At 47.2% G+C, this 23090-nt stretch overlaps 2 protein-coding genes across 3 annotated transcripts; both read left to right on the top strand.

Annotated features, from left to right (window-relative positions):
* The first annotated feature begins 355 nt into the window (after positions 1–355).
* Positions 356–14079, top strand: LOC139343361 (serine/threonine-protein kinase WNK4-like). Its single transcript, XM_070980986.1, has 23 exons — positions 356–744; positions 3631–3803; positions 4262–4482; positions 4665–4822; positions 4897–4985; positions 5291–5510; positions 5591–5794; positions 6277–6475; positions 6604–6806; positions 7213–7286; positions 7496–7631; positions 7723–7839; positions 8178–8333; positions 8466–8520; positions 8818–8928; positions 9409–9965; positions 10295–10343; positions 10418–10560; positions 10716–10755; positions 11565–12021; positions 12436–12641; positions 12769–12863; positions 14004–14079. Exons 1-23 carry the CDS (start codon positions 364–366, stop codon positions 14061–14063), a joined length of 4104 nt encoding a protein of 1367 aa, XP_070837087.1. The 5' UTR covers positions 356–363; the 3' UTR covers positions 14064–14079.
* Positions 14080–18144: 4065 nt separating this feature from the next.
* Positions 18145–22229, top strand: LOC139343575 (uncharacterized). 2 transcript variants are annotated; one of them, XM_070981300.1, is made up of 4 exons: positions 18145–18938; positions 19089–19258; positions 19690–19888; positions 20054–21164. In XM_070981300.1, exons 1-4 carry the CDS (start codon positions 18204–18206, stop codon positions 21020–21022), a joined length of 2073 nt encoding a protein of 690 aa, XP_070837401.1. In that variant the 5' UTR covers positions 18145–18203; the 3' UTR covers positions 21023–21164. The 2 variants fall into 2 exon arrangements, with proteins under 2 accessions (XP_070837401.1, XP_070837400.1); XM_070981299.1 differs by having other exon boundaries at positions 19690–22229.
* The last annotated feature ends 861 nt before the right edge of the window (positions 22230–23090 follow it).

Genomic DNA, 23090 nt, shown 5'->3' with positions numbered 1-23090 from the left:
TCATTTAAAGACCAAAGAAGAAGAATCTGTATTTAAAAACAGTTGAAACCAGTTCATACAGCAAACCAGTAAAAGGTTCAAATAAAACATAAACAAACAAAGATAAACAAAGGTAAACAACAATAATAATGAAGATAAAATCAATAAAAATAAAATAACAGAAAATAAAACTCATCAAAGCTTTTTGTTTGACTCAGTTTAACCAAAATATAATTTTTGAAAAAACAAAAACTTCATTTATTGATTAGATTCATCTCAGATGAAAACATGAGAAAAGAGAAATGAATGAATGAATAAAGACGTCAATTCATGTTCATCCTCTGGACGACTCCAGGAGGAGACGACCAGGGGACACTGAGTAGGATGCTGTCCACTGACAACCAAACCAAGAAAAGACCTGAAGAAGACGACGACCCGGAACGATCTGTTCCTCTTCCTCCCGTTACCATGCCAACCTCAGAGGATGCCCAATCGCAGGCTGCGGCGAACCCTTCGGCCAATCAAGACGTGAGCTCTGACTCCGGGGACGAGACAACGGCCGTGCTCTCAGACTCCAACAGGGAGGCATTACCGTGGCAACAGAAGGAGGAGGAGCGCGACGAAGAGGAGACGCAGGCGGTGGCCTCGTCCCCCGACGGACGCTTCCTCAAGTTCAACATCGAGATCGGACGAGGGTCCTTCAAGACGGTTTACAGAGGACTGGACACGGAGACCACGGTGGAGGTGGCCTGGTGTGAGCTGCAGGTAACACACAGCAGGTACACGCACAGGTACACACCCACTGATACACACGGGTACACACACACAGGTACACACGGTAACACACAGGTACACACCCACTGATACACACGGGTACACACACACAGGTACACACGGTAACACACAGGTACACACCCACTGATACACACAGGTACACACACGTACACAAAGGTACACACACAGGTACACGCGCACGTACACACAGGTACACACACTAACGCACAGGTACACACACACGTACACACAGGTACACACACAGGTACATGCACACGTACACACAGGTACACACAGTAACACACAGGTACACACACGTACACACAGGTACACACACGTACACACAGGTACACACACAGGTACACGCACACGTACACACAGGTACACACAGTAACACACAGGTACACACACGTACACACACGTACACACAGGTACACACACAGGTACACATACCGTCTGTTCACCAGCAGTTAAAGTCTGCGAACTCTTCGATTGTCTATATATTTATTTCTCTGCTTCCTGCAGCAGCGCCACCTTCAGGAAAGGTGAGTGGTAGGGGAGAGCTGAGGACAGGTGAGCCGACTGACGGCTTTTAACCTTTCATGAACGTCAGCCCGTCGTCTGGTGACGCTCACCGTGGTCGTGGTGACTGCACAGAGTAGAGAGTGATGTGGACGTGGATCAGAGCAGCTTAGACCAACAGATCAAGAGGAAGTCCACGTTCATTTACACAGAACATTTCAAAATAAAAGTCAGAAGCCAGGCACACGCACTACCTGCTGCGCCACTGTGCAGCAGGTAGTGCGCGTGCCTCATAGCAAGAAGGTCACAGGTTCGATTCCCGGGTCGGGCCTTTCTGTGTGAAGTTTGCATGTTGTTCCCGTGCATGCTGGGTTCTCTCCGGCTTCCTCCCACAGACCAAAAACATGCTCGTTAGGTTGATTGGTGACTCTAATTGCCCCTAGGTGAGTGTGAGTGTGAATGGTTGTGTGTTTGTGCCCTGCGATCGGCTGGCGACCGGTCCAGGGTGTACCCCGCCTCCCGCCCGTTGACAGCCGAGATAGGCTCTGGCCCCCCCGCGACCCTGAAAGGGATAAGCGGCATAGAAAATGGGTGGATGGAAGTCAGAATCCAGCCAATCCCAGCAAAAGTGATCAACATGATGTGTGTGAGTGAGTGTGTGCTATCTGAGGTCACACGGTGTTTATAGCTTTATGGGATGGTCGCTGTGAACTCTGATTGGCTCAGAAGGAGGAAGCACAGTGACAGGCGACATATTTATTAATGTTTTAGAGTGAATGTTTAACACACGTGAACTCGTATCGCTGTGGGGACGTTTCTTTGATGCAGGTGTGTGTCGCCGTGTGTTTGTGTTTGAATCTGTGTTCAGTCATCTGAACACAGGACGTGCACAAAGGACTGAACCTGTAGTACTTCATCATACTGCAGTGGTGTACTTGTATGTGATATGATGTGATCCAGGTGATACTCCGTGTTTGTCAGTATAATACAGAAATACACTGGAGTGCATGATGTAATAAAACACAAAAAATACATGGGTACTGCAGTATGCCATAAAAAATGTAACATAAGGTGACGCATCAGTACCTGAGCCAGGTATAACATACGGTACAGTACAGTGAAGTATAATATCGTACAGTAGGAGTATTTGAGTATATAACAACATTTGATAAAAATACTCCTTCTGCTCCTCCTTTACTTGTTCGTCTCACCTGCAGCTCTTAGAGTGTGTTCAGGTGACAGCAGGTAGCAGACAGGTGTGTCTTACACATACCAACGAACACCATCCAGAACAGCGCTTCATCGTATCCCACAATGCACCACAGTGATCTGATCCTGATCTGGATCTAGATCCTACTCCTGATCCTGATCAGCTTCAGTCTGGAGGACCTTGTGACATCACTGAATCTGCTCGTTTAAAAGGCTGAAGAGGCTGCATGCTATTGGCTGACTGTTATGATGTCATCACAAAGCTCATTAACATTTTAGTTTCTCTGGACTAAACTGAAAATTATTTTGTCTTAAACACTGAAACAAGAGTCCGTCTGAGTGTGTGTGTGTGTGTGTGTGTGTGTGTGTGTGTGTGTGTGTGTGTGTGTGTGTGTGTGTGTGAGAGAGAGAGAGAGAGAGAGAGAGAGAGAGAGAGAGAGAGAGAGAGAGATACAGTGTTAGGGTGACTCAGCAGTTCTTGTGCAGTTCTCAGTATCTGGTTGGAGACAGCTGCTGGTTGATGTTGATAACAGCACAAACACACACACAAATCCTTCTATCCTTGTGAGGACACTCATTGACATAATGCATTCCCTGGCCCATCACCCCAACCTGGACCATCACAGCTGATTGTCTGATCCTGATCCTGACCCCAACCCTGATCCTGATCCTGATCCTGATCCTGATCCTGATCCTGATCCTGATCCTGATCCTGATCCTTCAAACCAACTCAACCTTCAAACGGTGCTTTGAAGTTGTGAGGCCTCACTCTGTTGGTTAAAAACTTGTTTTGGGGCTTACTATGTAGCAAGTACAAGTACAAGTACACTCACCTCTCTGTAATTAACTTCCTATCATGTGTCCATGACTTTTAGAATTTAATGTTTAATTGTCACCACAAATGAAATAAGACATTAAATATTTAAATGTTAAATGTATTTGTTCATAGTTACATATTTACAGATTTATTTATTCCCACGTCTGTTTGATCATTGGATTTATTGATTTATGTAAACTTTGTGTAACTGTGGAGTGAAATGAATCAATCTGTCAGCTTCATCCATCAGCAGTCAGGTGGCAGACGCTGCCCTGTGATTGGTGGTTGACACTGCAGGTGTTTCTCAGCAATCATCTTTCATCCCTCAGACTCATCGTCTCAACAAGGCAGAGCGTCAGAGGTTCAACGAGGAGGTGGAGATGCTGAAAGCTCTGCAGCATCCTAACATCGTCCGATTCTTCGACTCCTGGAAGTCAACACTGAGGGGCCACAAATGCACCATCCTGGTGACGGAGCTCATGACATCAGGGACCCTCAAGACGTGAGTCCAGAATAAAAGAAGAAACCTGCTTGACTGGACCTGTACTGCATCTGTGCTCCTGATTTAGAATCCGTCCAGGACATTTGATATTCGTCTTGTTTCCGATTTTTAAGATGCACTTTCAGGTTCTTGACATGTTTTCCTTATTTGTCAAATTTTGGCAGCTGTCATCTTAAAACCGGACTTCTTCTGGATGCTGATCAGTAGATTTTATGTTCTCATTAATCTCCTTTGTGATTCTACTTTTTACTTTCTTGTTCTGGTGATTTGAGCCATTTCCTGTCCTCCGTGGTTGTTTTCTACAGCGGGGTTCATCAAGGAACTGTCAAAGGTTCAGTTAGTTTCTGCGCACATTCATCAAGTGCTTCAGACGTAGAAAAGAAGAGTTTAACCCTCTGCTCTAATGTCAGTTCCTGGAGCTCACCTGACTCACCTGACTCACCTGACACCCCCTTCAGGTACCTGCGCAGATTCCGTCAGATGAAGCTGAAGCTGCTTCAGCGTTGGAGCTTCCAGATCCTGAAGGGGCTGCAGTTCCTGCACTCACGCTGCCCCCCCATCCTGCACCGAGACCTCAAGTGTGACAACGTCTTCATCACTGGACCCACGGCCTCCGTCAAGATCGGAGACCTGGGCCTAGCCACGCTCAAGAAGGCCTCATTCGCCAAGAGCGTCATTGGTAAGAATGCAGCAAGTATGGAGAGCCAGCAGGGTCAAAAATGTTGGGTTTAAGCTGCTGACATTAAACCATCTGATGTGAAACTTTTATACTTCTGAATAAATGTGAAACCAGGCTGTGAGTGACGGTTAGACGCACTCGTTTGAGGCTGTATTACTGACTATAATTGGTGATGCATTCAGGGACCCCAGAGTTCATGGCTCCAGAGATGTATGAGGAGAAGTACGACGAGGCCGTGGACGTTTACGCCTTCGGCATGTGCATCCTGGAAATGGCGACGTCCGAGTATCCGTACTCTGAGTGTCAGAATGCCGCCCAGATCTACCGCAAAGTCACTAGCGTAAGGCTCTGCCCACCTGAGTGCCACCTATGTCCTGTCTTTGTTCAGATGTTTGACATCTGTTTGTCTCTCAGGGCATCAAACCCAACAGTTTCTCCAAAGTAAAAGTCCCTGAGCTGAAGGAGATCATTGAGGGCTGCATACGAACCAACAGCAATGACAGGTGATGTGACCAATCACAGCACAGCATTTACACCTTTTAATTTAAGGTTTCTTTCACACCTGCCATGAATTAACAATCTATACAGTGAAGTTTACAGTGTGTTGACAGTGACAGGAAGTGATGATGTACCTGTTAAAAACTGTTGATTATTGGACAATAAATGTCCAGTCAGAGGATGTTTTGGTGTCACTGTCCGTCAGCTGACAGCTGCTGGGAACAAACTGTTTCTGTGTCTGGTGGTTTTGGTGTTCAATGATCTGTAGCACTGACCTGAGGACAGACAGACTCTTGGTTTCCTCCTGCAGGTTCACAGTTCAGGACCTGCTGGATCACCGGTTCTTCCAGGAGCAGCTGGGAGTCCACGTGGATCTGGCCGAGGACGACGACGGCTCGAAGGCGGCGCTGAAGCTGTGGCTCAGGATGGACCACAACAAGAAGCTTCATGGGAAATACAAAGACAACAATGCCATCGAGTTCCTGTTTGAACTCTACAAAGACGTCCCTGAGGAGGTGGCCCAGGAGATGGTACCTGCACCTGCCGATGACATCACCTGGCAGACTTACAGGTGAAGGTGGTCTCACCTGTCTCTCTCTCTGTCTCTCAGGTGGTCTTGGGGTTCCTGTGTGAGGCGGATTACAAAGTGGTTGCCAAGGCGATCAGACACAGAGTGACAGCCATAAAGCGCCAGCGGGAGAAATGGCGCCGCCTGCTGGTGGAGGAGGCTGACTCCACCCCTCAACCACCTGAGCCACCCAATCAGAAGGCAGCAGCAGCTCCAAGTGCCCCTGCTGTGAAGGTGGCCAGTCAGGTGTGTTTGAAGGTGTTTCCGTGGAAACAAAGCAGCATGGTGGCACATGGTGCCTCCTGCTGGCAGCGTTCACTCCTCCTCCAGCAGGAGGCACTGAGCCAGTCTGCCCCCTGCAGACGGCAGAGCTCTTTACAAACAGCATCCTGATCATTCCACTGTTTGTCCTGAGGGTGGCGCTACAGGACAGACAATGCAGTCATTTCAATGTAAAGAGCTCCAGCTGAGGACAGCAGGGAGGACATCAGCATCTGAGACCTTCATGTCTCATTTTCTGACCAGTTCACAGAAATTATTTCCACATATGATTTCAAGTGTTTTCATCCTTCTTTCCTGTTTGAAGAAAAAACAACAGCCTGTTGAAACGAGCTGAAATAATCTCGCGACACGTTTATTTTACATTTCCTTTAAGGGACGAGTCAGAAAAGGTCAAAGAGGACGTTTCTTTAAACACTCGACTGTTCACTTCCTGTTTTGACTCACAGCCAGACTCAGCGGCTGCTTCAGTGCCCACCCCTGCCTGGACACAAGCCCCGCCCTCAGTAACGGTGACATCATCGATTTCGGCTTCGAGCAGCAGCCTTGTGGATTCTGGGATCAGCGGCGTCTCCAGCAGGACGGAAGGAGACGGAGACAACGACGACGACAAGACCGCCAAAGGCACGTCTTACTCGTCCACCGCAGGTCCGCTCGCTGGTTTAATACTTCATATTAGTATTATTACTTCATCTGTATATAACCAGCCCTTCATATTTGGTAAGTACTTTGATTTATGTTGTTGATTCATGTCTGTCCTCTGGTTGCCATGACAGCGGACTGTGAGATGGACAGCTCCTCTGGTGTCCTGGAGAAGGTTGAAGCCACGCCCCCTCCAGTCACAACCCCCACCCCCCTCCCCTCTGTGCCCACCCCTGTTCCTGTGGCTCAGGAAACCCCACGACCCAAGCCCCTCCCCTCCCATCTGAGCCGGGCTCCATCCAAAGCTCCGCCCCTTCCCGTGCTGCGTTTCCCCAAGGTGAGCAGGGGGTGGGGCTAAGGTAGAGGCACAGGGCGGGGCTAACAGGAGCCAGCTTCAGCTGCTAACAGGAGCTGCTAACAGTCCTGTAAAGATCTAAAGATAAGTGTTATCTTATCTTATCTTATCTTATCTTATCTCACAGTCCAGTTCTTCTTGTCTTTGTCCTGTCTGGAGGTGGACGTCTTATATTCTGATGTTGTGTGATCACCTGGTGGGTTGACGTCGGAGAGGTGCAGGTCTGTCTCTCTCTAGAGGAGATAAAGCAACACTGACATGAGAGAGCCGCGGACCAATCAGAGGCTTTTCTCTGACCTTCTGAGGTGGTTTTCCCTCTGAATCATGGGAAAACAAACAGGTCATCGTCAGGAGACACTCTGAATCTATCTGTTTTTGTTGTCTCCAGAGCATCGCTGTGTCCCACAATGCCGAGCGGCCGCTGTCTGGATCAGTCTGCGGCTTCTCCTCACCTGTCGACAGGTAACACACACAGAGCTGTTTATTTCTGTCCTTGTCAGACCAAGTCCTCACAGACACTACGTCCTCAGTACGTCCTCACAGACACTACGTCCTCACTAGGCCTTGCTGTGTGAACCACAGGAATCACTGTTGTGTTTGCTTGTTTGTCTTCACATTAAAATATTTGTGTGTCTTTTGTCTCTTCACTTCATGTGTTTCTCCATGTGCAGCTATGCGTCTGATGTGACGTCCGGTTTGAGTGACTGCAATGAAGGCCAATCAGACAAGGGCAACCAGGAAGTGACCAAACGGGCGGCTACAAAGCACTTGAGGCGGCGAGCGAGGGCTCGTCTGAAAATCACAGGGGTGAAAACCAGCGTGATTGTCAGTGATGTGTGTGTGTGTGTGTGTGTGTATAATAACACACTGTGTGTGACAGTGTGTGTGTTGTGTTCAGGTGTCAGACATGGTGGACCGGGTGGTGGAGTGTCAGCTGCAGACTCACAACAGTAAGATGGTGACCTTCAAGTTTGACCTGGATGGAGACAATCCAGAGGACATCGCCTCTGTGATGGTGAGCTCCGACAGCCAATCAGAGCGCAGCACGAGTTTAGTCTGCGTGTTCGTTATGACTGAGGTTTGATCATGTCGTAAAGGAAACTGATCGTATGTGGTTCTGGTTGACGGTGGACGTTGGCAGGTAATTACTGTCTGTGCTGAGGGACAGTTCATGGAGGCCTTCATCCATTCATGTATGGAATTCATGTGTCCACGTTAGCATGAACAAAGCTGCTTTTGTGGTGAAACTAACAAACAGTAAGGTCGTACTTTAGTGTTTATGTTGGGTACTTCATGTTTCAATGTGTGTGTGTGTGTGTGTGTGTGTGTGTGTGTGTGTGTGTGTGTCTTCAGATTCACAGAGACTTCATCCTGCCATCAGAGAGAGAGGGATTCATCCTCCGCATGTATGACATCATCGAGAGGGCGGAGTCTATGATGTATCAACAGCAGCCCGCCAATACTGACAGATTATCTCACCCAAACGCCTCCACGCTGCCCGAGCCCACGGTGTGTGTGTGTGTGTGTGTGTGTGTGTGTGTCTGTGTGTGCGTAGGAATGTTTTCCTGATCAGTCATTTGGTCTCCAGCGATGTACCTGAAGCATCTGTTGTTCCTAATTTCACTTGTTTTTTGTCTCCAGTCAAACCTCCAGGCTCCGGGCTTCTCCAGGAATCTGTCCTCGTCTTCACTTCCTGGTAAGACGAAAAGAAAGAAACATGAACGTTTTAGAAACATGAGGTGGTTTTAAAACGGTTCCGATGGTGTTAAAGTAAAAATGTCATATAGTTCATGATACAAAAACACTCGCCATACGAGAATTTGTGATTCAAAGCTGATCAGACACAACAATGGATTCATGGATTATTAATGAATGAATAAATTCAATCAAAGAGGAAACGTGAGGGACGACCAGTCAACAGACACTGAGCCTTCTCTGATACCTCAGACCCCACCTGAGGACACTCTGATCAGTTGATGTGTCCTTCTGTCAGACATTGCAGATGCTGACCCCTCCCCCTCAAAGGGCGTGGACTTTTACATCGACTCTGAGGCCACACCCTCCGTCAGACCCCTGAGGTCACAGTCCTTCCACACCTCGTCAGGTACGCGAAGACCTTTTGTCTTTATTCCTGTTCAGCAGACACACATTAATCGATTTCAGTGTGTTCAAAGGACGAAGGACAGAAACATCCAACATGACAGTCTTTGTCCTCTCACTGTGAGCTAACTGTGGGGGTCCTCAGGGCGGCGTCCTGGGGCCTCCGCTGTTTCTGTTCAAAGGAATACTTTAACATTTCAGTCAGTTCCATCTGTGTGTGTCCACTGCAGAGGTAGATCAGGACACGTTTAGCCTAGCTTTTAGCCTAGCTTAGCACGAGAACAGCTAGCTCATTTCTTCATTTTGCTTCTGTCGTGATACAACATCCAGTGAGCTCAACAGAAGGCTAACACTTCCCCCTGCTTACAGTCTTCGTGCTAAGCTAGGCTAAACATGTGTATTTAAAGTTTACATTTGGTCAAATATTTGATCCTGATCAATCAGTATTGATTGATTGAATATCATTAATTTCCTCTCTCTCCAGCTTCCTCCCATCAGCCCCCATCATATCCCCCCCCTTACCCCCATCCAGATTCCACCCCTCCTCCCCCCACCTCTCATCTCCCCTCTCCTCCTCAGTATCACCTCCCGTCTCCCCCCTACTCCCCCTACACCGCCCCCCTCCCCACCCAGAGCTCCTCCCCTGGTTTACCCCGAGCCCACAGTAATCTCTCCGTCTTCACGCCGTCCTCGTCTTCCTCAGCTCCGCCCCCTCCTCATTGGCCCCCCCCTGACCAGCCTCTCTTCTCTCTGGCCAACGTTCTCTCTCTGGCCATGAGTGTGGCCCAGTCCTTCATGCCTCCACCTGGGACCCACAACCAGGGCTTTCACCCCCACCCCCAGCCCCTGTTCCCATCTCCCCAGGCATCTCTCTCTCCGCCCATGTCTCCATCCCTGGCCGCTAAGCTCCATCCTCCAAGCCATGCCCCCTCCTCTGGTCCCTTCTCCTCCCAGCTGTCCTACAGCCCTCCCATCCCTCAGGCAGTGTCCGCTCCTGACAGCCAGCGGGGGGCGCTGCCCGGCCAGACTTCAAGCACTCAGGTAGGTGCAGAGCATTGGGGACAGGTGAGTTTGCTAAAACATGACACAGGGAGTACCTGTGAATCGGTGGTGCGTTCAGGAGCTCATCTTTACCTGTACCAGCGACCAGAGAATGGCCGGTTTTCTAGGAAACTGGTTCATGTAGACTGGACGTGGGGTTGTACAGACCTGGTTTCTGTAGTCTGGGTTGTGGATTTGCAGCATTAACCATGAATTAATTTAGAGAAGAAAGATCCGTCTTGATGGATGAGAAGCTGGAATGGTTCATTCATTCAGTAATACATTCATCAGTTCATTTATTACCTCATTCAGTCATTCGTTCATTTCAGCCTCACAGTCCTGTTCAGTGGAGGGTAGCCTCAGCCCCGCCCCCTCATGGTGAGTGCCTGATGACATCACAGTGACATCACACCACACTGAGCAGACTCACTGACCATTTTTCTGGTCCGCAGGTTCAGAGACTGTCTCTGCTCCCAGTGCTCCCAGTCTGACCCCAGCTCCCAACCCGACCAGTGTTCCCAGTGCTCCCAGCCCCAGAGAAGAGCTCTCTGACTCCCTCACCTCCTCACCTCCTGCCTCAGCTCCTGACAGCAGAGTAAGACTCAGAGGAAATGTGATGTTTTTAAGTGAAACTGAACTCGAAGCTTCTCCTTGTTGCTGCCTGACGTTCTTTCCATTCTTTCCAAACTTTTCTTCTCTTTGTTGCTTCAGTTGAAACTTTCCTTTGACAATGTTCTTCCTCTTGTCCAGGTGTCCTCCCCATCACCCAGACTGTCACCCATCCAGGAAGGTAAGACACACGTCCATGTCCTGTCTCCCCCACTGATGTATTTAACCCTTTACCAGACCAGAGAGGCTGATAATGACACCTCAGACCCAGAACCAGAAGCAGCTTCATTGGCCAAGTGTTTGTGCACACGGGTTTAAACACTGCATTCGATGTATTCGCTCAGGAAAAAGAAAAAGGACATTCAAAAGACAAAAAATAAAGGAGTGGACAATAAGTGAAATAATGCAAACACATAAAATGAACAAACACTGAAATTTACGGTGAGCAGATATTTATCTGAGTTGGTGAAAATCTGTAAATATACAAACGTCTTTAATAACGATCTCTGAACAACAGTGCTGTATTCAGGACATTTTAGTGTAAAATCAACTCGGCGGCGCCCTCTGCTGGTCAAACTCCAAACAAAGAGTTTTTAAAAAACACTTGAAAAAGTTTGTGCTCGTGGCCGAGGTGGAGACGTTGAGCTGGTTTGATAAAAGCGACTCGATGACGACATGAAGCTTTTTGTCCTGATGCAACTCCAGATCGTCTCTGATGGTCAAACTGCGTGAAAACTTTTTTCCATCACACGTTGGAGACGCTGAACCTGTTCTGTGTTTATGGAGGACGACCTTCTCTACAGCGCCACCATGAGCACAAAATGTCTATTTTAATGTAAAGTTTGACGGGCAGATTCCAATTCCAGTTAGTCATTTTTAGTCATTTTTAGATCTCAGTGGAGGAAGTTTTAGGTTTTCATGACTCCATCTTCCTTCCTGCAGCGCCACCTGCAGGACGACACTGACCTTCTTCTTCTGTTTCTCTTTCAGTGACGAAAACTTCAATCTTCACCGTTGGTCGCTTCCAGGTGACACCCTCTGCAGACATTCCTGCCGTACGTCCTCAGGAGGCACGCCCCCTCAGCCAGGCCACACCCACTGCCCACTCCCCACCTCCCTCCAGGCTGGACCAATCAGAGAGCCCAGACAGCAGCACGGAGGAGCAGAGTGAATCAGAGAGCAGCATTAGCACGACAACGGTCTCCCCACCTGGATGTCTTCTAGGTTACCATGACAACCCTGGAGGACAAGAGGAAGAGGAGAGGCGGCTGCGGGAAGAGGAGGAGGAGGAGGAGAGGAAGAGGAGGGCGGGTCGGAGGCTGAGCGTCAGTCTGTGGGAGGGGTCGGCCAGCCAATCATGGAGCCGCTCCGCACCCTATGTCAGCTCTGACGAATCAGAGAGCGAGAACGAAGAGCTGTGGGTGGAGCTGCAGGAGCTCCGTGAAAGGTAACTGGTGGACGGAGGAGCTGACGTTCTCTGGATGTATGTCGGATCCACAGATTTACTCTGTGCATGATGTCATAGTGATGTCACCAGGGTCATCGTTCAGGCTGAGGTGATCCGTTGTTTAGTTGATCAATTGAAATGAATCTGTAAATATATTGAAATCAAGAGTTTAAGCTGTTTGTCATCATAAAATTGATCATTAGCAGCTCTGATCATCTCAGATTATCACAGAAGTCTCACAAACTGGAAACGTGGACGTCTGACAGAATACCTTATTGAGTTGCATTATGGGAAATGTTGGTGCCAGTGTTAGAGCCTGAATACTTTACTGTACGTTAGCCATAAGTTAGCACGCAACAGCAGGCACTGAGGGTGAGTGTTGGTGTTTGTGTAACTTTTCTGTCCTAATCCCAGACACCTGGCAGAGGTGCAGGACCTGCAGGCCAATCAGAAGCAAGAGATCGAGGAGCTGTACCTTAGGATGGGTAAAGTCCCGCCCCCTGGTATCGTCTCTCCTGCCACCATGCTGAATAACCGGCAACGCCGCCTCTCCAAAACCGGAAACTACCCTCCTTCTCGCAAAAACAGCCTGCAGAGACTGGATGTGCCGCCCCCTGCAGGTGGGAGGACACTCTGCGGTCGGCACACCACGATTGAGCTGCAGCGTTAACATTCAGCAGGTTACTGCTGACGTGGAAGTCAATTATTATTTACAGCAATGACATGAAAGGTTGTGCGTTTGTTCAGGCATCATGAGGAAGAGCTCGGTCAGCGGCAGCAGCAGTGGATCTCAGGACAGAGCAGGGAAAGGCGTGACCTTTGCCCCCGGACACAGCTGCATGGTGAGCTTATAATGTCACCTTAACCAAGACGCTCATCTAAAACCTGCTGTTCTATGAAAGATCATTCAAGCTTTTTCACTCTCAGTTTAAATTAAAGTGGCAGGAAGAAGAAAACAAGAAGCTAAATTCATATCTTAATGATTTGTCTTCCTTTTACAATTTTCTTAAATGCTTTTTTTCAATTACACGTTTTAAAGTTTGTAAATAATCAAAACAATGTGTGTGAATGTTCATGTTTCTCCATGTTTAAATGGTAAATGGACTATATTTATGTAGCGCTTATACAACACAAGCGAGCAGTCACCCATTCACACACTTCAGGTTCAGCAACAGTACTCCGACATAGAGCCTGCATGAGCCAGGGATTCGAACCACCGACACTCTGATAAGTGGACGACAAACTGTGTACATGCAGCTGTGGTTTATCCATCCCTCACCTATAAACACCTCTCCTTTGGAGGGCTGTGGGGGGATGGACCCCTCGGTCTGCTAATATGAGCTGCTTTAGCCTCAGTCTGTTAGCATGATATCAAGTCCTCTGACCTGTCAGCTTGAGCCCCGGTCTGCATGATTAGCATGTATACAGCCATCAAGTGAATATTTAAGACCCTTTTAGAGGATTAAGCCTTAAAACCAGTTAGCAGGAAACAGTAAAAGTCAGCTGGCAGTGAGGCTAACATTAGCTTCATAGCTAATTATAGCTAATTGGCTGATAAAGTCTGTCTGCTGATCTGAGATTAACCTTTGACCTTTCTTTTTCAGTGAAGGAGGTGCTGACCGAAGACTCGAAGATGATTACTGCCGATTAAAAATGATGAAGAGGAAAAGAGGAAGAGTCGTCACTGAACACTCGCGTCACTTTACTATCGAACCGGCAGAAACATGAAAATCGTTTTATTTAACTTGAATGAAGATCTTCTTCTCTTTGTGGTTTGAGCTTGATTGCAGATTTTAATTTGTTCTCATCTGTTTGTTTCATGTTTTCAATTGAGATTGAAACAAAATTTGAATGACATTTCAGCACTTTAGGAAGAAAACATGGAGTCTTAATGAGCTTCTCTTATTAGCTTTTTCCTTCTGAGGTTCTGCCGGTTTAGTCTGATACAGCTGCTCAGTGATTCTTTTGCACTTCCAAATCAGTCTGAAGTCAAATCCAAACACCTGAGCCAGGACACCTTTCCCACCCGCAGAAGGAAGTGAGTTCTCTGAAACCACCTGAGCGGCGGCTCAGGTGTCCATCAGAACCACAGCCTGAATCTCACAGCAGCTCTCTGAAGAGGTTAAACAGTGAAAGCAGGTTTTCATGAGGTGGAACAATCAGTTCTTTTCCTGCACTTTGACGGTCCATCCGTTCAGCCTCCGCTCATAATCTGCATCCGCTGAGCGTCTCTTAGAATCCGTGTGTCGTATTTAAACAAATGTAAAGAGTAAAGATTCAACCTAAAGTCAGACTGAGCGGATGAGCAAACGAGCGCCGCCTCGTCTGTCTTTAAAGGACATTTCTGTTCACAAACATGAAACCTGATGTTTGAAACTTTGTGCTGCCTTGAAAGTGTTTGTGTGGAATAAAAGTGACTGACAATTAAAAAGCTTCACATTCGTCTCACAATCAACTAACAAACACTAACCGAGCTGCTTTGGACCCAGACTGGCTGATGCAGCGAAAGCTTTGCCTTCAGGGACACGTTGCAGCAGAGACAAACACATTTGACCGTTTGTCTTCTTCCAGTGAGTGAGGACGGAGGATCAGTCCCTTCTGATTTATCAATGATGACACGGGAGGCCTGTGAAGGCGGCGAAGCCGTCGCAGCGGCAGTGGGAGTAACCGTTACACTCACAGGACAGGACTGGACATCTTTGGGAAAGCTTGGACAGATGGTCACAACAGGTCGTCTCTTGTGAGCTGATTCATTTGCCTATCCCAGCTGTCAGTGGGCGAGAGGCGGGTACATCCTGAACCGGTCGCCAGTCGATCGCAGGGCAACACACAGAGACAGACAAGCATTCACACTCACACCTCGGGGCAATTTAGAGTCACCGATCAACCTAATGAGCACGTTTCTGGTCTGTGGGAGGAAGCCGGAGAGAAGCCAGCATGCACGGGAACAACATGCAAACTTCACACAGAAAGGCCCGACCCGGGGATCGAACCGGCAGCCTTCTTGCTGTGAGGCACGCACACTACCAGCTGCGCCACCGTGCAGCAACATCCTCCACACTGAGCCTTTAATTATTTACAGATGTTCAGACTTTGACACCTAAAGACATACGGCTAGCACACTTATATAATACTGTACATCTCTTATATGTTATTGTTTCTAAGAGGTCAGAGGTCACACAAAGTCAGAAACAGAAATAAAACAAGAGAGGAGGAAAATCTGATATTCACAACTTTAAAGAAGAAGCTCAGAAAGACTCATGCAGATGCTTCACAGCATGGACGAAATTTTGATTTTAGAGGTGGGGGGGCACAAGTATTTTTAATAAAACTCAAACTCTTTCAGTTTACTGTGTTTTCTAGCAGTTCTTCTAGTTTTCTGTTGTTACTTTTAAGTTTACTGCTCCTTTTTTTGGTTTGACTGGTTGTAAAGCATGTAGCAAAATATTATCAGCCAGTTCTGGTTGTCACACTGTTAGTCCACTCATACCAATTTTACACTTATTTTTGGAATGGATGGTAAACAGAGCTCATTTTAATAGCACCACCCGGTGGTGGGCAGGTCAAACTGACCTAGGAGTATCACAGGTGGGGAGAAACTGAATAAATGTCCATCATTCAGTAGTGACCATCAATTTGATTTGAAATGAGTGTTAACAATTATTTATTTCCTCTTTAAATCCTCTTTTTGACAAATGAAAAGTGAAGACCGCAGAAAGGTCAACATAATCAAGTCATCCAAAGCTTCACACACACACACACACACACACACACACACACACACACACACACACACACACACACACACACACACACAGGCACGCCGCACGCACACACACGATTCACAACATAGATAGCACATGGACATAAATAGAAATCAAACGTTAGTGTAAATGAAATCTCTAAATCTGTTTAATATAGCGTAACATTGTTTTTGGACGGTAAAAACTGCAGGGGACAAAAAACGGCGTTTTGAAAAAGTGCAGGGGACAAAAAACGGCGTTTTGAAAAACTGCAGGGGACAAAAAATGGCGTTTTGAAAAAGTGCAGGGGACAAAAAACGGCGTTTTGAAAAAGTGCAGGGGACATGTCCTGCGTCCCCCCTAAAATTACGTCCATGCTTCACAGTGTTCAATTGTTATACTTTAGAATACCAAACTGGTATTAGAGCTGTCATTACCATTAATACAGCAGCCAAGAGTCACAGTGGCTTCTTATCCACTCGATGCTCCACCTGTCAGGGCTGTAAGCTCCAGCTTTGCTTTGAGTATTTAGAGTGCAGTCATAAGATTAGTTACCCAGATTAAATACGTGAAATAAAAGTGTAATGGAGAGCTCATTCAACAGGTGAACAGAAGTTTTTAACCTCATTTAAAGGTGGATAAAGTGTCAACATATGTGCTCAGAGGATAAACTCCAGCCTATCAGCGGTGTTTCTGTTCAGAGCAGCTGCACCCTTACAGGAAGTCACATGACTTACAGAAAGTGAACTGCGGGACAGAGTTCACTTTCCTTTCAGGCCACCAGCCTTCAGCAACAGGTAAGAAACTGTCCTTACTTTTCTGTATTCACCTCTCTGAAGATCTTTAAGCTAGAATGTAAACGTATGATAAAATATGTAAAAGTCATGTTGCCTTCACAAGCTGGAGAAGAATAAACAGCTTCTTTATATCTGCTGAGGACTACAAGCTCTGCCCTTTGAAACGTTTTATTCTGTTTCAGCCCCCTCAGAGAAAGTTTCCTGTGATATGTGAAGTACTAGAAGACGCTGCTTTGTGTCAGTGGGCGTAAATGTGCAGCTAAGAGGAAGTTTACCGTGTGGACATGTTGATCCTCAGCTGATAAGTCTGCAGATGTGGTGTCACCGGAAAACCGTCCACACTAGGAAGCATAAAAACAACAGAGGAGAGTCTGTAAAACTGTAAAACTGAGCAGATTGTGTAAAGAAAGAATAGAGAGAAAGAGTTCGTGTCTTCGGTCGCTCTCCGGGCTGGAAACTCTCCGACCACCCATCAGTCTAAAAACCTGCACTTTCATGTTTTACATTGCATTATACATGTCTCTACATTGTGACGCGACATTCTTTGTCACTTCACAATATACAACATTGATAGGATGTCGTGCCAAAACGTTCTGAAATATTAAATAATAAATGCCGATGTTTCAGGTGCAAAGTGTTTCTGGACAGGGAACGTCAGAAACTGGTGTCACCCAGCTTAATCAAACACCAGTTTGACTGGTCTAGGACCTCCTGGTACTGTAGATAAGGGCAGGCCTTCCACAACACCCTGATCAGGGGAGTGGTCTGAGGTGTCAGTCCACAAGAGCACAGTTCTGTCAGGAGGTCTGCAGGTCCAGGTCCAGGTCCAGTGCACCAAATCTGACCCTGGTAAGAATCAGTAGCCTGATGGGTAAAGGTGCTTTCAGACCCTCAGGTACCAGGATTAGAATAAGTTTCCTCGTAGCATTAAACAGACTACAAACCCATTTTAAGGCAGACTGAAACCCTGGCTTTGAGCTTGTGTAAAGACTGTGAAGACAGTTGTGTCGGCACGTCTGTACGAGGCTCATTAATGGATCAGTGCGGTGTAATCTGAAGTGTGTACTTTAGCCTGTTAATGTCCACTGTGAATATTTTCTGTCATATTTTTTGTGCGCCCACTTACACACCTCTACGACATCTAACTACAACAAGGAAATGAGGCATGGGACTTTCTTGTGTTATCAATAATGTTGATAATTGTGCATGCACATTGGCTTGCAGTCATATAATCCTCTTTTTAAAATGAACCATTAAGTAAAAACAGAAGGGGGGAGATTGGAGGTGAGAGTCTATCAAGAGTCCTGGTAGTGTCCTCATTCAGGACTCACCTGAGGGAAGCAGCTCCTCTGTTCTGGTCCTGTGAGGTTCTGCTTGCCCTTCAAGCAGAACATAGTTCAGATCCCCCCAAACCTTCGTGGTTCTCGCAGCCTTTGTCCTGCACCTCCCAGTCTAAAGGTCTTGTTGCAGACTCATGGCTTGTTAAAGCAGTCCTACTTTAAACTCAAGGTCCACTTGGAGCTGTCGATTGTACTTCATGGTCTTTATCAGAGGATGAAGTATGCTCTAATCTGTTGTCTGACTTGACCTCCGTTTTCTGCTCTCTGGTTTGCAGGATCAGGAGGACCCAGAGACCGCCATCATGTCAACCGCTGACCTGCTGCTGGAGCTGATTTTCTCCTGGATTGACCAGAGGGAGCGCTGTGCCAAGCAGCTGAGGAAACTGGCCGAGGAGCTGGAGTCGCTCAGGGAGAAATGCAACGCCGGGCAGTGTGTCGGCAGCACAGTGTCGGTGGTGGGCGCTACATGTTTGATCGGGGCCGGCATTGCCACAGTGTTCACCGGTGGAGCAGCTGCTCCATTTCTGGGTTTGTTAGGAGCGGCATATACAGGTACAGGTGTCACCATATCTGTGGCTGCCAAAATCATTGAGCACTTCTCATCCAGCGACACCATGAAAGAGGCGCAGGCCATAGAAAAGAGGAGCAGCGAAATCGAAGGAAAAATCCAGAAATTGTTCCAGCAGCTGAAGGCGGAGAAGGAGGAGGCGAGTTCCTTCCCAGACCCAGATGAGTTGGACCGACACATCATGACTGAATTTCTGAGAGCCATGGCCAGACGAAGTGGACTCAAGCAGAAGTACGTTGAAAGGATAATCGTCCGAGCTCATGAAGACAACTTTGACTTATGTATGGGACACAGAGTCTTGAGGGCCGACCACACTCTTAAAGTGGCTGCTGTACTTGGTATTTTAACATTTTTCACTTTTCAGCTTAGTGGGAAAAAATATAAACTTTTGTTATCTAAAGGAGCTGAACAACTCATCAAAACAATGTCTTCAGCTGGATTTAAAACAGCCCTCAAAGGAGGTGCCATGGTAAGCTTCAGCACTGTTTCATTTGATTATGATTGATAGTTATTGATTTGAGGTTTTTGTGATTTCGATAAATGTATGTGTGAATTCCTTGAGGCTCACAGTCTGATAATATTGAAAATCAATCAAGTATTGATCTGCATTCATCTTCAGGTTGTGGGAGGAGCTGTTGGACTGGCGTTTGCACTTCCTGAGGCCATTGAGAACTGGACAGACCTGATCAAGAAGAATCACGTGACTGAAGCGAGCCAATCACTGAGAAATACAGCTGACGCCCTTCTAAAGATCACCTGCAATCTGAGGGAACAGCTGAACAACATGAAGTATGATGTCTTTCTGAGATTCTCCACCCAGATGTCCTCCTGTAGATCTGCCCACCTGGATTCATGTCAGTTAGAATGGACTCACATACCAACAGGTTTAGAAATCCATCAAAGCACACAAAGAAACATGTCTAACCCACTTCTGGAGTTTAATCCACTTTACTGTCCATCAGTTTGTCTCGAACACTCAGATTTTACAGATGAATCAATGACATCCTCTTAACACCCAACATGTTGGAGCAATGACCTACAACCAGCCCTCATGACTTAGCTGTGAGCAAATAATCACTTAGAGCCGCTGGAGCTAACATCATGCTGTCCAGCAAACGGGCTGAGGTCTTCAGTAGTTGACTTTGGACAAAAGTTACTACTTTCCAACATTTACATAAGCCTTATTTTTCTAACTGTTTATTCCTTTGTTTTATTCACAGGAAGATGTTTGAAGAGGTGGCCAAACATGAACAAGAGGAAGAGGAAAGGCTTTCCAGAGAGAAAGTCTGTGAAGAAATGAGGAGAAACCAGGAAACTGTTGAAAGTCAAGCTGGTCAAAGATACATGTACTATGAACTCAGTGAGAAGCAGGGATGGGGCGATGAGGAGGAGGATGGTGAGGATGAAGAGAGCGATCAGGTGGAGAGCGACCAGGAGGAGAGCGACCAGGAGGAGAGCGACCAGGTGGAGAGCGACCAGGTGGAGAGCGACCAGGAGGAGAGCGACCAGGTGGAGAGCGACCAGGTGGAGAGCGACCAGGTGGAGAGCGACCAGGTGGAGAGCGACCAGGTGGAGAGCGATCAGGAGGAGAGCGATCAGGAGGAGAGCGATCAAGAGGAGAGCGATCAGGAGGAGAGCGATCAGGAGGAGAGCGATCAGGAGGAGAGCGACCAGGTGGAGAGCGATCAGGAGGAGAGCGACCAGGTGGAGAGCGACCAGGTGGAGAGCGACCAGGTGGAGAGCGATCAGGAGGAGAGCGACCAGGAGGAGAGCGACCAGGAGGGGAACGACCAGGAGGGGAACGACCCTGCAGCAATCAGGGTGGGGTTGCTCAATGTCCGTTCGATGAATAACAAAACATCTGACATCAAAGAGCTCATAACTCAAAACAAACTGCACGTCTTGGCCACAACAGAGACGCATTTAAATGAGGCCAGAGGAGACAGAGTCCTCCGTGAGGCGTCACCAGAAAACTTTGGGTTTTATCATGAGGTGAGGGGTAGCAGAGGGGGAGGGGTAGCGATTCAGTTCTCATTGGAACTGGCCCACAGACAAATTCCTTTCGGCGTCACAACAACGTTTGAATATGTTGCCGCAGTTCTGCAGCATGATGAGTGGGACGAACCAGTCCTGATGATCAATCTGTATCGTCGACCCGGGGACAACAGGAGCCGACTCCGTCCATTTCTGGATGAGTTTGAAGAGCTCTTGGATGAGGTTTTCAAAAAGTACAATAGCATCATTGTGACTGGTGACTTCAACATCTGGGTCGATTATACAAAGAACTCCTCTTTGGAGTTTGAGTTTCTTTTGTTGCTCAAAAACCTGAGGCAGCATGTTTGTGGGCCAACGCACGAGAGAGGTCACACTCTGGATCTGGTCATCACCAGAAATGTTCAAATCTCTGGTCTCCAAGTCCAGAATGATGATATATCAGATCATTACACTGTACTATTCAATGCATGGCTGGCGACAGACGACACAAAGGAGGAAGATGAAGAAAACAAAGATGAAGACCAGCAGGCAAAACGATTCAAAAGCAAGGAGGAATGAACGACCGGTGTGGAGGATAAGGAGGATCTGTTTTCATTAGTAGAGAATCGCCTGAAAATAAGGATCATTGTGTTTTTGTTACCTTAGAATGAATCTTCATATCCACAGAGGGAGCAGCTCCTCTTCCTCAGAGTCGGCCATGTGAGACCAGATGTTAGACTTTCATATTTACATACAGGAGTGTCACATCCACCATAAGTTCTCCTACACAAGGGGAGGTGAGTTGAGGGTGTTCAGCCGGCTGCAGTCTGCACCTTCACCACTAGATGTCCCTCCGTCCTGCAGGGTGGACCAACAGTCGTGTGCATATTATTGCCTCTGTGGTTCTGTGCAGCTCCTTCTACATTTTTACAGACCATGAGTACTCTTCACTTTTAAATAAAGTCAATTTATTAAATGTTCAGAAATTATTGTAAACATTTCTGTAAAGGTTCATGCTTAATCTGATAGAGGGAGTTGAGGTGGAGGCTGTGGACTCCTACAAGTACCTCGGGTTGTGGCTGGACAGCAAACTGGACTGGACAACACACACCAAGCGCCTGTACAGGACAGGAGAGAGCAGGCTGTACTTCCTGAGGAGGCTGCTGTCATTTAACATCTGTGAAACGCCTGTGGATGTTCTACCAGTCTGTGGTCGCCAGTGTCCTCTTCTACACGGTAGTGTGGTGGGGGGCCAGCACATCCAGGACAGACACATCCAGGCTGGACCAACTGGTCAGGCGGGCCGGCTCGGTGGTCAGCACAAAGCTGGACTCTCTGGTGACAGTAGCAGAGAAGAGGATGCTGCAAAAATGCTGCCAGGCATCCTCTGCACACCGCCATCAGTAACCAGAGGAAGATCGCTCCTTCCCAAGTGCAGGACGAACAGACTGAAACACTCCTTTGGCCCTCATGCCATCACTTCACATATCACTGTACAACTCCCCACTCAGGGTGAGGAGGTAACACGGGACAGAGGGTGGGAAGGGAAGGAGCACTGGGACACGGGACTCATATTTTTCTCTATTTCTATTGTATTTTATTACCTTTTTACCTATATTGCTTCGAGCTGCTGAAACTCCAATTTCCCTGAGGGGTCCTCCCAAAGGGATCAATAAAGTGCAATCTAATCTAATCTGATCTAATCTAATCTAATATAATCTAATATAATCTAATCTAATCTTTAATGTAACTCACAATGTAACAATAAAGAATGATGAAAGCTGTGTGAGTTGGGTCGGCAAGTCAAAAGTGTTTAAGTACTTTAAAGTTCCCCTCCAGATGTTTTTAGGAGGTGAAAATACTCTGTTATGATTAATACTTTGTTTATCATGGTTTTACCCGTAAAAAGCTGCTCGTGCTCATTTGAAAACCATTGAAGAAAAGAAAACATGAGCGGGATTCAGACGGCGAGCTAAGAGTAGTTAGCATCTTTTGTTTATGTTGCTTGTCAGCGGCTGGGGGTTTAGGGGTTGCTGCAATGCTACTCAGAGAGAGAGAGATGCTACTTCAGGTGAGTTTGAACTTCTCTCTGAACAGAGACGACGACCATGTCCAAGAGGGTGGAAGAGTCTTTTGTCTCTCAACATTAAAACACTTTAACGTTAAACTGAATGCACTTCCTGCTCTGCTGTCACTGAACTCCACATTTGCCTGTTTGTCGACAGGGTCACAGAAACTCCAGGTTCAGGTAAACTGCTGGAAGGTTGTAGCTTGAGCCAGCGAGGAACGTGACGCATGAATTACTTTTCTCTTCTAACTCTGCCAGATAGAGCATTTGTTCCAAGTGGAATAAAGGCGAGACATCTTGAATGTGAACCAGTCCAGCAGTGTCCCTGAAGCCAAAGCACGTTTACATGGAACAACATGATCAGCTGTCTCAAATAAAGAAGACGAAAAATCAAACAATCTCCAGAACTCTCAGTGGACAACCTGTTTGACAGAAACGGACATTTAGAAAAGCCTCTAAAATGTTTAAAATCCAGAGTTCAAGGCTGTTTTTACAGCATGTTTAAGGCAGGAGGGACCACCCAAGACCTCCTTCAGTCATCGCACAGAAAAGACTCCTTCCAGTCCCTCAAAGTCAACA

The sequence above is a fragment of the Chaetodon trifascialis genome, chromosome 15 (assembly GCF_039877785.1).
Source record: "Chaetodon trifascialis isolate fChaTrf1 chromosome 15, fChaTrf1.hap1, whole genome shotgun sequence".
In the NCBI taxonomy this organism is placed as follows: domain Eukaryota; kingdom Metazoa; phylum Chordata; class Actinopteri; order Chaetodontiformes; family Chaetodontidae; genus Chaetodon; species Chaetodon trifascialis.
The sequence above is the reverse complement of the archived record's forward strand: the minus strand, read 5'-3'. Positions and strand labels throughout refer to the sequence as shown.

Bases quoted from the DNA above. Each gene is read 5' to 3' on its own strand.
- LOC139343361 (XM_070980986.1), top strand. From the start codon at position 364: ATGCTGTCCACTGACAACCAAACCAAGAAAAGACCTGAAGAAGACGAC. The intron at 4,483-4,664 runs GTAAGAATGCAG...TGATGCATTCAG, and splicing joins ATTCGCCAAGAGCGTCATTG to GGACCCCAGAGTTCATGGCT. The intron at 12,022-12,435 runs GTAACTGGTGGA...TCCTAATCCCAG, and splicing joins CTGCAGGAGCTCCGTGAAAG to ACACCTGGCAGAGGTGCAGG.
- LOC139343575 (XM_070981299.1), top strand. From the start codon at position 18,204: ATGTCAACCGCTGACCTGCTGCTGGAGCTGATTTTCTCCTGGATTGAC. The intron at 18,939-19,088 runs GTAAGCTTCAGC...ATTCATCTTCAG, and splicing joins CCCTCAAAGGAGGTGCCATG to GTTGTGGGAGGAGCTGTTGG. The intron at 19,259-19,689 runs GTATGATGTCTT...TTTTATTCACAG, and splicing joins GAACAGCTGAACAACATGAA to GAAGATGTTTGAAGAGGTGG.